We start from the raw sequence: 17,222 nt of genomic DNA, 5'->3' as shown, positions 1-17,222 counted from the left end.
GATTGCATGTAAATATTTAATGGGCCAGTCTTTGACGGAAACATACAAATCCACTAAAAGCAAAAATGAGTGTTTTTCACATCTTTTGCTTTAGAAATATTTGATAGGAATGAACACAGACTCAGAGGACATGCTGCCTCACTCTGTCTTTTCCCCGTATTATGAAAAAAAAAATCACAAATCGGATTCGTCATGTCCTTGTGGATGTTAATGAGTTATTTATGCTCATAAAAAGATTATTAATTAAATCATCTCAGACCACAGAAATACAAACCATGAACTCTTATTTAGGACGACTTTATATTCCCTTGACATCTTGTATTTAATTTCATAACTACACATTGCACCGCGAGTCATTACATTTCATCAAAGATATTGATTTAATTCTCCATGTGATCATAAAAATCACTAATAGAAAATGAGAAAAACACCAGCGAGATAACTTTTAGGAATAGGTTAACTTTCTTTTTCCAATAAAGAAATGCAAAAATCCCGCTGTGAAAAAAAATAATGTTGTTAGAAAGTGCAAAGAAAACACCCTAAGTTGAGATAATGAGCCATGCCTTTCAACTATTCCAAACTGATCTGGGCGCAGAAACATGGCAGCCCTCATCTATAAATGGGTCAAATTTAAAACCAATGAGATTAATAAAGTAAAAAAAATTATTTCTTGTTATTTAATGGGATCTGTAGGAAGTCAACAGAAGGTAAGTAGAACTCTTACGCTTAACCCTATTCACAGATAATAAATGGAAGAAGAGACTGCTAGTACGAACATAGACGTTCTAGCTGGACAATACAACTACTCATTTTGCCAGAAAAATGTAACCACTGTTTATTTACAGTATATATTTTTATTCTACATCTTGGCAATGGCATAAGCCAGAAAAGGGTAGCGTGGTGTCTTGAATGAGATCCTACTTCAAGTGGAGTTTTACTTATGTTGGCAAGTCTGTGAAGACTGGAGCAGGAGGATGAGATGGTGGAATCAGCCCAATTTCCATTGTGATGCAGGCTCAGCATCAGTCTGTTGTGGTGAAAACAGAACCAAGCTGAAAGGTGGGGCTATTGGTTAACCAAAGAGTTGGTGTTCTTTCCCTCAGCTTTGGTAACAAGATGTGGGTGGTGACTAAAAGAAGAAGATAATAACATGAGAATGTCTGGGTTCTCACTTAGAGATGAGGTCAAAAGTTCGGCCATCCAGGGGGGTTCAGAGTAAAGTCTCTGCTCATCCTAATTCAGAAGAAACTGATGAGGTGACTGGTGCATCTGGTTAGGATACCTCCTGGATGTCTCCCGTGGTGAGGTGTTCTGGCCACATCTTACCAGAACGAGACCCTTAGGAACACCTGGGGTGTCTCAGCTGGCCTAGTAACACCTTGAGATCCCCCCTGGAAGAGCTGAAAGCATTGACCAGGGAAAGGAAAGTTTAGACTTCTTCACTGAAGCTGCTGCTCCTGCAACCCATCATTGCACGAGTGTTTCAAACTGGATGGATGCATGAACGGCAATGGCTGTAAATTGCAGGGCTCACAGATTAAGGCGCTTTCACTACTACAAAGTCTGTCAACAGATGGTCTGACCTACAGAGTTTTTTCAAAATTAGGAAATCTGTCTGAGATCACATGAAAAGACAGATGCAACAGAGACATCTGGAATCCTCTGAAGATCTGGGGCAAGTTCTCAAAAATGCATGGGACAACATGAGTGTACTGTACCTCAAAGTACCATAAAAACCAAACACACATGTAGTCATGAGAAGTAAGTGATTTTTTTCAAGCTCAAAAGGTTCCACATCAAAATCACTGACCTGACTTTTCAGAAGTTTTGAAAGCATCACTACAGAAGTTTCTTTCTTTGAGATCATCATAAAAAGTTTCTGTGAAGGACTCACAAAAGTAATGAGTGTGAAATATTCATGATCCCAATGAGGATACCTTTGCTTTAGCTCAGAGTGTATAATTAAATTATAAATAAGAATGTTTTGAATGTTTCTTGTCATAAGACTTCCGGAGTCTGAAACTGTGACGGAAAGCATTAAGTGATGTCTTCTCCCATGGTCACGTTTAAACCATTGCTAGGCTGCTTGCTGCACTGATAAAGTAAGGCTACACTGAACCAAAGCATCAGCTGATGTAGTTGAGATGTTATTTGTGCACTGATTTACAGCACACACACACACACACACACACACTCACATATGCATATATATACATTTATCTATATGAATATAGATATATATAGATATATATATTTCATGTCAGTTATACTGTCAGTTCAGGCAATATTCAGGGCCTTTTACTGCTAATAAACTTGTTTCACATGTATTACATAAGATAATAATATTTAGGCTACTTTATAAATTAGAGCAATGTCATTAGAATTTAAACATTATTCAGATCTATTTGCAGGCATTAATTTCAGCGTTGGGATTTTTTTCCTTTGGTAAGTTTATTAGCAAACTGAATAATAACTATGTGATCTTTTAAAAGCTGCTTTGGACTGGACAGGAGAAGCTGCCACGTGTATCCCTTTCCTGTCATGTTAAAGGGTTTTAAATTTAACTTTAATTGAATCACCTTGTGCTGAAGTTAAGGGACCTACACTCTAAGAAAAGTCCATTCAAATCAGGCCAAATGTACCATGAAAATGTGAAAGAACTTTCTGTTGTAACTGTAGCGGTTTTGCTTGTATGTTTTTTAATGCATCACATCTTGGTACCATGGACGTCCGTCACGTCAAATCACTTGACACCAGGTTCTGTTTTAAGAACTGTTTTGATAACTGTTTAAGGTTCTGTTGGTTTTTAAGAACTTAAAGCCTCCGTCACTGCAAACACTGATTTTGTTTAAATGTGAACTTTTTAGTCGTGCTAAATTATTATTTCACAATTCGTATACACAGTATCTCACAACTAAACAAAATGATTTTTTGATTTTTTTTTTCACATCATGAAGTGTGCTTTAAGGATTTGCAAAGACAATTGAACATGTTAGCTGGAGTCCTGCGCTCTGGAGTCTTTGGAGATTTTCTGCTCTTACAATTCAACAGTTAAGTGACTTTAGTATCCTAATTGCATTCCCTCGTATTCAGATCCACGTCCTCAGTTGTGCAAAGACTGTAAATGCTCATTGGAATTCCATACTCAACAGTAATTTAACCTTCTATGATTGTTATCCCAGCTGAAATTTTCCGGTCGTTTGAATGTTAAAGTTGGCACCATGTGAGAACAGTACAGAGGGTGACACCACAAACACATTTTTGTGTTGCATGTCATTAGGAAATGATGGTGGATACTGGATATATACTTTCAGTTGTTACCAGTGGAAGCAAAACATTGAATTTGGTTTAACTAAGCTTTTTTTTTTCCACTGTGGTATCATTCTGGCATAACAGACATGTCAGTACAGTTAACAGGGTAATTTACGGGCAATTCTCTGCAATAGCATAATCTGTTTTTCAACAGAAATTTGATGTTGTCTCTTTGTGACAGGAGTGGAAGTCATCAGTAGAGGTATCACAGATGAGAATTAAGGCAGTCAAAAAGTGGCGTGATTAGTCAGTTCTGATCCTGAGCGCTACCTTTTTATGGAACTGCTGTGCTTGTTATCTCCATAACAAACACTATGGTCAAGCATAGTGGTGTCCATATGTGCATTTGGCACCACAACACCCCAGGCCTTGGTTAGATCATCTGCTTTGTAGTTGTGTCATTAAACTTGTGGCCATGAGTCTTGGACACTCTGGTGAAGAGACGGGTGGACCTGTCAACTGATCACCATCTGGTGGCGAGTTGGCTCCGATGGTGGGGGTGGATGCTGGTCAGGCCTGGCAGGCCCAAATGAATTCTGAGGGTCTGCTGGGAAAGTCTGGGAGAGTCCCTTCATGCATAACTCTGGCCAAGTCTCGAGGGAGACAGGGGCAATGGAGTGTGAATAGACCATGTTCTGTACCTCCTTGGTCGAGCCAGCACTCAGTCATCCATAGGAGATTAGGGTCAAAGTAAAGGCACTGGCCATTTGATTGAGATGCCTTATGTATAAGGTGTTCTTGAAATAGCCCACCAGGCCTCCGGGAGGATCTAGAATGTGCCAGAGGGACTATGTCTCTCAGCTGGCTTGGAATCACCTTGGGACTCCCCCTGGATAAGCTGGAAGCAGTGGCCAAGGAAAAGGGAAGCCTGGGCTTGATAAGTGGCAGAAGATGGATGATAGATATTGTCAAAAAAATATTTGTGCAAATGTATTTTTTGTGCTCCAATCTACATATTTTACAGTGTATCTTGAGATTCTGTTGCTGTAATTGTTTTGGCCATTTAGGTTCTGGGGTGAGTAGTTTCTATAGCAGTAACCCCGGGTGGTATCTCAATGTTTTTGAGGTGAAAGTTGAGGTATGGAATGGTTTAGAAGAGCTCGAGCCCGCTCTTTTTTTTTGGAGAAGGTGTATTATTTTTATTTATTTAAATCAAAATTCAACCAGTTTTATGCTAAAAAAAAAAAAAGGGGGGGGGGGGGATATTGAAAGACAATAATTGAGACATTACCATGGAAAGGAATTACATGGTGGCCAATAGCTGGTAAATCTGTGCCAGCATGCCAAAACCTCTGACATATAGAAGTCATTTTGCAGAAGATCAAAGATAAAAACCAAACAAAACAAAAAAAGAAACTAGAAACCTTCCAGAAAAATATTGAAAGTTTGACTGAATTAATATAAGGCTTTTACAGCCAATGGGTCAAGACGAATGACTGTACATAGGTACAGGAAACATGGGTTGTTATTAGCATGAAGATATCTGAGTTCATCTGATGGCTTTAGAGAAATACAAAGAGAGCGAATGAGAGGCTGTCCGTGGCACTATAATCAATCAACTTGTCAACGGAGAGGCTGGCCGGTTGGATTATAAAAACAAAAGGAAAGGTCATACAGAGAGGGCATCTTGGGATTCCAGGAACATAAAATGATCTCTTTTTTTCATGGAGGTGACTGGCTTACAAATGAGACAAATTTCACAATCGGCTCCTTCATTTTGTTGGCCTTCAGTCTTCCTCTACTCTGTGAGAGACCAGAGATTTCTTAAGCAAAAGTATTTACACTCTTATTTTACTTGATGAAACAACTATTTGACATTTATATAAGTGTCCATGTAGTTTCACAGATGTGCTATTGAGCAAAACAAAAATCTTTATCTTTTCTTTTTTATTCTACCAAAAAGATTGTGTATTAGTTTTCTTCAAACATTTAATGTAGAGGTGATAAAAAAAATTCAGTTTCAAGTGTGAGTAGGAGAAATAAACCTCTGAAGCGTGTGTTCATAGTAGAAAAGAGGTGGAGGAAGACGGCATGAGGAGAGCGTGTTCCAGCAGAGAGGGAAGAAAAGTTAAGTGATTCATATCTCAGGTGGAATTATCCTCTTAATATCCGGTTGTTGGTGACTCCCTGCTCTTCTTTATCCTGGTATGAGTGTATCTGTGATTTAAGGTCAGGTAATTGCGAAACCCTTGTGGAATTAAACTTTATTTTAAAATTGGTCTTGATGAATTATTTCAGCCCACACACACTTATCAGGTAACATTAACCCTTTAAACTTTAAGCTAAGCTACATTTTCGCATTGCACTTGCATGCACGCTTAAGCTTACAAGCCTTTGTGTAAAATGTAGGAAAAAATTTGTAATGGCACCTGAAAGGTTTTAGTATGCCGACATCACAATTACATGGTTCATACCGATGACACTGCAGCCATGTCCTCCATTACACGAGCAGGTAACAAGGTTAAGAACTGATTGCTTGACTTGTTTGTTTATCTTTTATTCATTTATTAATTTTTTATATAAATTGTTAAAGACAGTGAATGTAATTTACTGATCGCAGGATGATAAATAGAGGAAAAAATGTGCTGCACCTAATGGTGTCATCCATCATCCACATAAATCATAGCCATCGTAAATCATAATGCTCAATCGCTGATAAACTTGCATGGGCATGTGTGGCCATAAATATGCGCACACACACATACACACACACACACACGTTAAGACATTTCATCAGGGATGTGCCCAGTTTGCTTCCAGCCACCACTCACCAGCCCAGATTTCCTTTGGGAGATCTCACAGCGCTACCTTTGGACCACAGTTGTCATGTCCCACTTAATGCAGACACACAGAAAATTGCTCTCTTTTTAACTTGAAATGGCGGCAGTTATTCTCACTGGCCCACTTAGCTGCGGTTCTGAATATCCTGCCTTCTGCTGCTGAGACACATCTTGTGTTGCAGAAGAGTGAGGGGTGGTGGTGGGGGGGGGGGGGGGGGGGGGGCGCGAAGGGCATTCTAACCTAAGCATGAGTTAATTCACTCACTTTTGATGCAGATATACAGTAATTACCCAACAAACTGACATTTTCATATTATCACACATAAAGAAAGCTCATTGCAACAAAATATTGAGCATTTTAAATGCAAATTAAACTGCGTGCGAGTGAATAAGCTTCCATCTTAATGCCTTGTTTCTCTTTGACTGTGCTGAATAGCTGAATACACATTATAGTTGTGCGAAACTAATGGCACATTTGTGGAAATTTCACCCAAACTATTTTCTTCACATTTATCCTGCAAATTTCTGCATGCTGTCTTTGCAAAGTTAGCATTTTGGCTCTGAGTTACAAAGTATAGCTGGAGGACATGAACTAATGCATATGCTGCCAAGGTTATGGATTCAAATATTTATGCTCCCAGCACAAATATTAATCTGGCTACATGTTATTTATGCATTTGAAAAGAAATGGAAATGCTCAATCCGAGAAGGGCGTTAGGTTCGTTATATTGTGTTATTTTCCATCTTATCCATCCAGATGTTTGTGCAAATAATCACTCTGAGCCTAAAGTCACATTCAGAAAAGCAAATCAGAAAATAGATTTATCTGTCATACATATTTGCAATTGTTATGATGTAATACTCAGACTTATAGTTTTTTTTTACCTTTTCACAAGTTTTATAACATTTAAAGCTGTGGCAGTTTTACTGTATTTTCTTTTCTTTCTTTTTTTTTTAAAAGTTAATTAATACAACAGTTTGTTAAAGAAAAATACCTTTTCATGGTGAAGAATTAAGAGGATTTCAGGTGTTTTTGTGTTTCAGAACGATTTTGAGCTTAGGACAGACTTTAGGTATCTGTCTTGTACAGATCAAGGGCTTAAGAAGCAAACAACTCCACAGAAAGAGTTTCCATTTCTTTATTTATTTTTTATCTTTGAGCATGAATAAGCAGAGTTGAGGCACTTTCATTTGGCAGTGCTTCTTCTGCAGCAGCTGCAGAGATCAGAGCTGCTTCACTGACATACATGAAGAAAAACAAGTGGCTGCATTCAGATATTAAATCATTTTAGCGAAACCGCAGACCTTATTAGGTGAATAGTATTAGCTCAAACAGTATTTTGCTTGTCTCCTTAACAACAGAATTGACAGTCGTTCTGGGTTGTGTTGTCTACGTGTCTTTTGATGCTCTCGGGGGAACAAAGGGAATGTGCAACTTGACATGAACTTAGTATAGAATTAGAAAGGGGGTAATTGGAGCGTTGACTGCAACCCTTCAGAAGGCACGAAGCGTGTCTGGGTTCGTTTCAGCTGTCCGGACTCAGTCTAATTACATCATGTTTGCACCATACTAATTAGTATCCTAATTATAAGGGTTCTAATAATTAGGACACTAGAGGGGGTGGTGACCACACTTAGTCTTAGAAGTGCCATTTTATTGCATTTATTGTATGCAGCTTTTCAAAGTAAAGGTTGTTGGGTGTTACAGGTAGTCTGTCCTCTCCAGTGTCAAAGTAGCATTCGGTGGATAACTCCCCAACTAAACCATTGCTGAGGTGGTGGAACACACACCCAAACTCATTTTCTTCATCATGCTAAAGAAAATGAGCTTCATCACAAAACTGTACTGTTAATGATGACCACTTCTACTCTCTACCTCCTCCGGTACTAACTGGTAATATTCACGCACTTTCTGTTATTCTGTTCCACACCCATTTTTTATGGCAACATGCCTCTCTCAGAATGCACACCACTCATGTTCACACATGCACTGAGCTGCCTGGGCCAGATGTAGAAGTTAGACACATCCCACAACAATATGTACACCTTGCTGGTTCCCGGTCAGATCCCTTTTGCCTTCAGACCACAGAGATTTGACACCATGTTCACATCATTATCGCATCTGTTGGTTGCACATCCATGATGAGCCTTCACATCCTAAATGGAGCTGCATTGGATTGAGAGCTGGTAGCGGTGGATTCTGACTTTGCGATCTCAGTGCTACAGCTGAAATGGACACTCATCCATTCAGACATTCATTTTCCTGCCAGCTTAATCCACTTCAGGGTCACAGCAAAGCTGGAGCCTTGGGTGAAGGCAGGGTACATCCTGGACAGCTTGCCAGTCTATTGCAGGGCCACACAACCACTCACTCCTATGGGCAAGACAGATACCTAATGTCTGTCCTAAGCCAATTTAGAGTAACCAATTAACCTGCATGTCTTGCAGGAGGCAGGGTACACCCTGGACAGGTCACCAGTCCATCACAAGGCCAACACACAGAAACACACACCCCTATGGACCATTTAGAATAACCAATTAACCTAACATGCATGTCTTTGGACAGTGGGACATTCAGAGATGATATTCTGCATATTTTAGTTGGAAACAGTGGTTATTTCAGTAACTATTGCCTTTTTATTCTACTCTGCATAGAACAGTTGAACTAAGCGTTGGAGGTGCTCCTTGAAGAGCTGAATCTTTGGCTTGCTCTGGAAAGTACATAAGCAGAGATCGAACCAAGTTTGGCAGGTCATTCCACCACCATGGAACAACAGAGGTAAAGAGTCTGGATAGTGATTTCGCCCCACATAATGGTGGTAACACTAGACGTTTTTCACTAGTAGAGCGTATTTGTCGACTGTTTTTATCATCTCCAACCAGTCTGTCCATTCTCCTCTGACCTGTGATATGAACAAGACGTAATCCAGATGTCTGATGCTTACTGGATAGTTTCCATTTTTACAGATCATTCTCAGTAAACTCTAGGGATGGTCGTGTGTGAAAATCCCAGCAAACCAGCTGTTTGTGAAATAGACAGACCAACAACCGGGACATGTTCAAAGATCCTCATTCTGATGCTCAGTTTCAGCTACAGCAGATCATCTTGACCACGTCCACATGACTAAACGCATTGAACTGCTGCCATGTGATTGGTAGGTGTACAGTCTAATGGGATTTTCTTTGTCTATCATTGCGATTGTAAACTTTTTACACTTGCTTTCCCAGGTTTGTATCTGATCCCTTTTTCAGATGTGAAGCCAGAACTTCATCTCGAAGTCAGGGATGGTTTAGTCTGGTACTGGTGATCGAATGACTCGAAACAGATTAAGTTAGTCATTGTTTCTGCTTGTTAAACTTTGTCCTAAATTCATCTTCTGTGTTCTAGCAAACCCTGCCACATTTCCACAGACTCGAGCAGGTATGAAAGTAACCTCGAGTTCAGATGCACATTGAAGCTAACGCTAGTTGTCATGAAAAAATGTTTAATTCATGTCCATCTGCACGAAAACATTTATTTTCACTCTGTGCCTATTTCAGATTTTACCTTGAGACCAAACTGCCTTGTAAAGCTCAGCTGAGATTTTTAATTATCCTCCTGATTTTTTTTTTTTTATGTTTTGTTTTATTTCATTTAGTGATTTTTAATGAATGGAACGCAAATGGAGCTTGGTATCTAAAATTTCTAGCTCTCGTTAGACTGAAAACAGACAGACACATTTTAACTCAACATGTATCTTCACATCCATCCAAAATTCAACTTTACCCTCTTAGTTTGGCATATTTCTGTCTTGTATTACATTCCTTCAGGCTTCTGAGGATAAAATGTTGGAATTAAAACAAACTGAACAGCACAGACATAAAACTTTAAAAACTCTGTTTACATTCCAGTTCAGATTTTAGGCATTTTGTCAAACTATAATTCTGTAATAAACAAGCTAACTTGATCTAAACCCTTCAACTCTTCACACTAAACCATTGTATTTACACTCAAAATACTGACAGTCATTACTCAATATCCTTATTGTTCAAAATGTGAAGCTTTAGTCATGACATGAAAAGACAAAACATGTTGTTATGCACTGAAAATTGTTCTTGTGCATAAAATGCTTGTTGTAGTGCAAATTAATTAATAAAATAATCTACATAATGAATTCAGTTACAGCTAATTAAATCTAGTAAAAGTGACCTTGATGATACTTTGAAACTTCTTCTTTTTCTTCTTTCCTTTTGACTTTTCACTTTAGGGGTTGCAACAGCAAATCATCTGCATCCTCTGCTCTCACTCCAACTACCTTCATGTCTTCCCTCACAACATCCATAAATCTCCTCTTCGGTCTTCATTTAGGCAACCTTCTACCGATATAGTAACTATCCCATCTCAGTACGAGAATCATAGGACGTATTCGCATTTTTCCTCCTACACAGGTTTTATGCCGGATGCCCTTCCTGCTGCATCCTTCCGCACCAGCTTGGGACCGGCCAGCAGAGTTCTTGTGTCCCTTGGGTCTGAATTCCTTAATGATACTTTGAATACCATTAATATATTATGTAACCTATGATTATTTATTAACTTAAAAAACCATTTTCAGCCAAAAACATTATTGTTGCACAAGTAAACCTTTAATTTACTTCTTATACTAGATGTGTTTTTTAAATTCATTAATTTCAGAGATCAAAATCCTTGCATAACACATACCAAAATACGTTAAATACATACACCTATATATAATGCATATAAATATATATATATATATACAGATATAAACACACATACATACACATATATTTATGTACCAACGCACATCTTTGGACCACCATGTATCTTCTCATATACAGGCATCTAAAAATACAATTGTACCCAACTGATATTTCTGAAAAGTGATTGTTGTAGTGGTGATTATTGAGCAGACACCAGTTATATAATCCACAGCTGTTGGTATGGGGCTTCTATTCATATTAATTAAGTCCTTGCAGACTTCAAACAATGACCTTTTAGGGTACTGCATGCAACACTTCTTGATTTCACTCCTTGAGAGGTTATGCAGAGTTGCACTGCTACACATGTAATGACTTTCGTCTTTGATAATGTGTCGGAGGACCAATGAAAGCAGTGCAACGTCAGCCAACTCATCGCCAAGTCATTGCCAAGTCTGAAGGGGATGTTGTCTAGTTTGAAACTATAAGAACCAACGCCAGATGTTGTTTTTCCTCCATCCTTTTTCATAACCACTAGCAGTCATCTGCAAAAATAGCTTAGAGAGTGGTAGACTGCACATTGGCAAGTATCAAGAGTTTTTTTTTTTTTTTTTTTTTTCCTTTTTAAAAATTTTACATCTATACTTTGTCACCTTTTGACTTGTTTTTGGACATTAACTTTGCCAACTCAAATGTCTGGTGCTGTGAGGGTAAAGTTGATCTGCTACGACGTAGCATCAGAAGTTTTCATAAAATCTTCAGCAGCAAATGGCCCGCAGCTACCACAGTGTGGCTGGCATTCTACACTTGTAGGAGGGAAGGACCCCCTGACCAGAACATTTGCCAAGTTTATCCCAGGCTTTGCTCAACTTCTCATTTCTTCCAAACTGCAGAGCAGTTTTCTTACTGAGCATTTGGTAGCTGTGTGGATCCACTATGCAAAGCAATGTTGTTTGAAAATTGCCTCAAAGTCGGTAAAATTACAAACTTTTTGGGCTTGAAATTGTTGCATGCCTGACAACATTTCCCCTCTGTGACATCCAAAATAAATACTTCAAGGCTCTAGAAACATTGCACACCTGTGATTTCCTTTGCAGTCTAAATCACACATAGGAGACAGACTAAGCTGTCATTGCCAAGCATAAATGGCCCTTAACTGGAGATCGTAGATAAATCCACTAAAGGGTTGAATACGTGTCAAATTATATGTAATAAGCTAAATGTAGCGAAATGTTTAGTTAGCTGGTTTTATCAGACATATGGTCAAAATTTTACCATATATCTGTGTGTGTGTTTTCTGTTCTGTCTTAATTGGGATTGGAAGGTTGGTTGGGCGGGAATGATTATAAACTGTAAAACGCTTTGAGTCGCATTTTTTATGTCAGAAACGCACTTCATATATAAATTCTGAATTGAATTGAACATATGTAGGCTGAGCATTGGCTTTAGCTGATGGAAGACACTATTGAAGAATAACTTCTATTTAAATTAGAAGTTGCAGCAGTGATGCTTTTAGAGGTCCTTCAAATTCACTATCGCAGTATCATTACTGTAAAATGCCACATGTGCCATCCAGTTGTTGAAAATATCTCAGACCCATCAGCTGAGAATTGTGGTTATTTGTCAGCCTCTGGATTGGACTTTTGCAAGTGGATGTCTCAAGACATGAAGCTCATATGTCTGACTGATGACAAGATGTCCTTGTTCCTGTTTTTCAATGACCATCCACTTATACAGGTGAGATTGGGTGAGTCTGAGGACATAGAAAATATCCAGAGCCATCAAGCACATATGGCTGTAATGAACACCGTCTGCAACTTCTGCCCAGCTAAACAACTAATGGCTGTAAACCGTTTGAAGAGGTGCGAGCAGAAGTGCATGTTAAATTACCCTTCATTCACCCAAACACTTGAAGAAAATCACTTTGTGGTAATGAGTTTCGCAAATAACAGCTCTGATGTCCATGTCAATGAGGCGAGAAATCTGAGCCGTGCTGAAATAACTATTCATTATTACAATAACATCCATCCATCAGCCATATTCACATTATTATGTAGAGTGTAACAGGATGCTGGAGCCCGTCCCAGCTGAGGGGAAACAAGAGACAGGTGTTAGAGGAGTGGAACTGTAGCAAAACAAAAAATGGGAAAATGAAGGAAAATCAATTTGTTAACATTTGGATAGTGAAACTTTATACTTCCAAATAAAGAAAAATGAGCCACCAACAGTTGGTTCTGTGATCATACGATGAAGGCGCTCCTGCTGTTGCTCAGCAAGATTTCCGAAAGCAGTGCTGCAAGTGTAAGAGTCTTGTTTGAATTAGTTTCTAATTGGAGCTATGCGACTGCAGTATATTTGAGGCCCTACAAAGCAGAGCATGAAAAATCTCGAGCTGCTCTCTATGGCAACACAAGATAAATAAAGCTGTCAATGCCGCTGCATGCGCCATTACAGCTGCAATGTGGTCAATTATGTCTATGATGCTGATTATAGTGTGACATGACAGAAATTACCTGGTAAATGTTGCAATTTTGTCAGAAGCAGAGGATAATTTTCTTTCAATTGAAAGTCGCAGGTCCTCCTTGACTTTAGCTTTCCTGTCTGTTTCCTCATGCATGTGTTCTCAGCACAGCCGGAGCTCTGGCTGGGATTTTGTTCTGTTTTTGTGCCCTGCTGAAATTGTCTGAGGTTTGACAATTTGTGCTGCAGTCTGCTCTTTACTCCCATCCACCTGAGAGGAAGATAAAGAGTTGAATGAAGTCTTGCCAGCCCGTTTGATAATGTTTAAATCAAAGTTGTGCTCAGGGCACAGTCGTCTGAATCCTGTATTCGAGAGCTCTGCTTCACACTGACAACAACTGCAGCCGAAGCAGAAAAAAAAGGAATTGGGCAGGGATAGTTTCAAGCAAATTTGGAAGAGCTTTAGAAAATGCTTATCCTATCATAACTCACAGCATTTGCGTTATAAAGCCAATCCGTATTTACCTGTAGCTATGTCACAAATAGACTCTTTTAACGGTTAAGTTGGAAAATAGAGGGTTTTGGGCATAAATGTTCAGAATATGGAAAGTAAAAGCTCAGAGTACCTCTATCTCTTTTAGTGTGGAAGTTGACTTGAATGGAGTGAAAATGTCAAAATCTCACACTAATTTGCAAGCACATTTTATCACGTTGACTTAGCCTGTGGGAAAGCCTTGGCATTTAAAGGTCCTGGGTTATAAAGCCACAATAATTTTTCAATTTTCTCTTTCTGGTGAATCAAATGATTGAATAACGCTTGTCAGGTCATTCTACCCTGGCTACTGAGGTATCATTGTAAATTGTATTATTGATAAATTACTGATCAGGGTTTTATTTTTTGTATTTATTGATCTGATGTGCTCTGTATTTGAAAGTAAAAATTGTTTTCTTTATCATTAAAAACCAGTTTAGGACAAGGTTGGTACATTTAGTAAAAAGCTATAAAAATGCCAGTAACACTTTTTTAAAAGAAGTAGAAATGAAAAAAAAGTGTAACAAACAAAACTAAACTTAGCTAATTAAGTGAGTGGTAAGGGTGTCAGTATTAGGTGTATAAGGAGTGCCCAGCTACGTTCCTCGAGGGCCACAATCCTGCAGGTTTTCCACGCATCCCTGTTCCAACACACCTGACTCAAACTAATTATTCATTGTGCAGAACTTTATGGGCTGTTGGATCCATTTGATGGAAGCCATTTGCGTTGGAACAGGCATACATTGAAAACGTGCAGGATAGAAGCCCACAAGGACAGACTTCAAGGACTCTGGCAAAGTCACAAAAACATAAATAGATGAAATACAAATAGATCTCAATGCAAAGTTGCAATAAATTGTGGTATGTCAACAATTACTTAGTATGATGTTGTAAAATGTTTTATGGAGTCTGGGGAAACAATCAAATCAATCAACGATCAAAACAGTCTTCTGCAAACAGATAAGTGCACTTTGCAGCTTCTGGGGAAAAAAAAACCTGACGTAGCCTCCATGATGATATGAGGACACATTAACGTCAATGGTATGAATAACTTGCATTTTTGTGACGTACCATTGGCTTTGAGACATATGTTGGCATTTTAACATATGCTAGCCATATGTTACAACTGAGGTGGTATTCCTTGATCCCCCTCCCCAACCCCCAACTCCCAGGAAGTTCCATGATTCATATATTCTGCATGATTTATAAGTGTGGCTTAACAGACACAGGATGTGTTTGCTTGACTGAACTGCCTGCAGTCTGAAGTACTCTCCCATTGTAAACAAATGTATGGTACATAATGAAAAAGCTACAACCATGAACCTGAAATCTGAAGAGGAAATCTGGTATTTAGCAAGAAAGGACATAGATTTCTCAAGTAAAACTAGAAACATGACAATCCAAAGTTCTCAAATGATTAAAAAGTGTAAATGAAAGGAAGCATTTTGCAACAGTAAACACGGCTCAGTTTTGCCATGAGCACTGCAAGGTCCAAACTTTATTTTTTCAGTACAGTCTGTATTAAAATTTCCAATGATGTTTAAAAAGGAATTTTATGCTAAATGTTCATAAATTTGCCTAACCTTTCTGTCAGTGAGGTTTAAGCCAAAACCCAACATGCATTGATACATTAATGGATTCAACTAGCTGTAGTTTATGTTCTGCTGTAGCAAACAAATGGTGACTTCCCCTCAGCCTTGTAAGATGTCTACCCACATGGGATTTTATCATCCACTTAGTTTCTTGCCCTAATTAGCTTTTCCTGAACTGTCACAACCTCCTTGTACTGTGATTAAATTCAGGCCACTGCAATTAATTTTCCACTGGAACCACCACCAGTGTGACTGGTACAAACAGCTATAAAGTACTTTTAACTTCATTGTTTTTTGTTTTTTTTTTCCTGTCTTCTATTTTTGCAGAATGAGTATACGTGTCCACGCCCCCTACCCGGTGCCTGGCTGGGAGATGTGCCTACTATCCATCAACTCTAAAGAAAAAACTTTTAAGCTACACAGAAACAAAATGAGCAACGTATGCAGAGAGCCCGCCAGGATCCCACCCCCATGATTTAAATCCATGGATACGCTGAGAACTGGACTCCATGCAAACAAAAGCAACTTTGGAGCAAGAGGAGGAAATGATTCTGTTGTTTTTTAAAGTGTTTTCTTTTCCTTTGTTTTCTTTTTTTTTTTTTTTTGTTTATTTGCCTGTGCTTTTTGGTTCTCAGCTTTGATGCATCCACACTGATTCATCGCCACACAAATGACGAGTGTGAACATGCAAGGATGCTGTAGAACAGCATCGCCCTGGATGAAGACTCCTGCAGGCTAAGGGATGCTAATATCAATATGGAAGTTAACTTTAAACCCTAAAGACTCGTGCTTGAGGACAATGTGGACAATGTACAGAAAGTGTGGAAGCAATGAATCATTTATGAAAACACACAAAACAAGTAGCTCTGACTGCTCTGCTAACACAACTGTGTGTAATTTAAAGTGGATTTGCAGATTTTGATTCCTTATGAAGTATCTCCTTACAATCTATCAGTTTCTTCTTTTTTTTTTTATCAAAAAAGACTTACATGTTATGATGGTGCCCCACTGGAGCAGAGAAATTCTTGTGCGAGTTGCTGTTTCTGGGTTTCATCTGGTGGAAATCAAGTCAGCAGCAACTGGAACATTGGAAGCAAACTGCATCCCCTCCCAAACCCCAGCCAATGAATGTTGGTGAAGTTTTTTTATTTTGTTTTGTTTATTTTTTTCCTAAACTGCAATCAAATGTTGACTATCTGATTTTGAAGTCTCAATAAAGGGAAATAAGAGGCAAAAGTAGGGGAAAAGGGGGGGAAAAAAACTCTCATCAAGGGGAAAATGTCATTTTTCAGAAATTCTAATGTTGTTAATGTTGTACTTTATGAATATGTGTTTTCTGCCAATTTCAGCACCGAATACCAAAGAGCCAAACTGACGTTTCTTTGGCTTTTGGCTCACCCAAACACAAGTCCAGGATTTGTTCTCTTAAAGAAAAACCTAAAGAAGCCTCAACTCTTTTCAGCTCTGGCAGCGCTCTGTAACTGAAGCAGCTTTTTTGTTTCTTTTCTTTTTGTTTTTTTTTTTCTTGTTTTGGAATTCCTAGTGTGTAACGTGTCCGTCCTTGTGAGCAAGTGATCTTGCATCGGCCATAAGATCTTGTCTGAACGATAACTTTGAGCACTGCTTGACATGTAACTTTTCTTAAATATATGCATCACTTTCCCTCAAATAATCAGCCCGTCTCCCCCTTTTGCAAAAAAGACTGCAACTGCTGCTGTGTGCGTTTCTGCGTTTGCTTGTGTTGTTTGTTTTTGATTACATCTGACACCCACTGAGTCGTGGATTGTTGGTTTGAACCTTTAAACATTACCTTTCTACACAGGAAAATGATAATTTTCTATTGTAAAT

The 17,222-nt window shown here is 38.7% G+C and overlaps 1 protein-coding gene across 1 annotated transcript in view; it reads left to right on the top strand.

Annotated features, from left to right (window-relative positions):
- lrrtm4l1 (leucine rich repeat transmembrane neuronal 4 like 1) overlaps positions 1-15,773 on the top strand; it is a gene marked incomplete at both ends in the record, with an annotated part of 85,239 nt that extends 69,466 nt beyond the window's left edge. The window contains one exon of the mRNA XM_079256378.1: positions 15,702-15,773. Within this exon, the coding sequence (XP_079112504.1) occupies positions 15,702-15,773 (72 nt within the window). The remainder of the gene's footprint in view (positions 1-15,701) is intronic.
- Positions 15,774-17,222: the final 1,449 nt, after the last annotated feature.

The sequence above is a fragment of the Telmatherina bonti genome (assembly GCF_933228915.1).
Source record: "Telmatherina bonti genome assembly, chromosome: 17".
NCBI classification, from domain to species: domain Eukaryota; kingdom Metazoa; phylum Chordata; class Actinopteri; order Atheriniformes; family Telmatherinidae; genus Telmatherina; species Telmatherina bonti.
The sequence above is the reverse complement of the archived record's forward strand: the minus strand, read 5'-3'. Positions and strand labels throughout refer to the sequence as shown.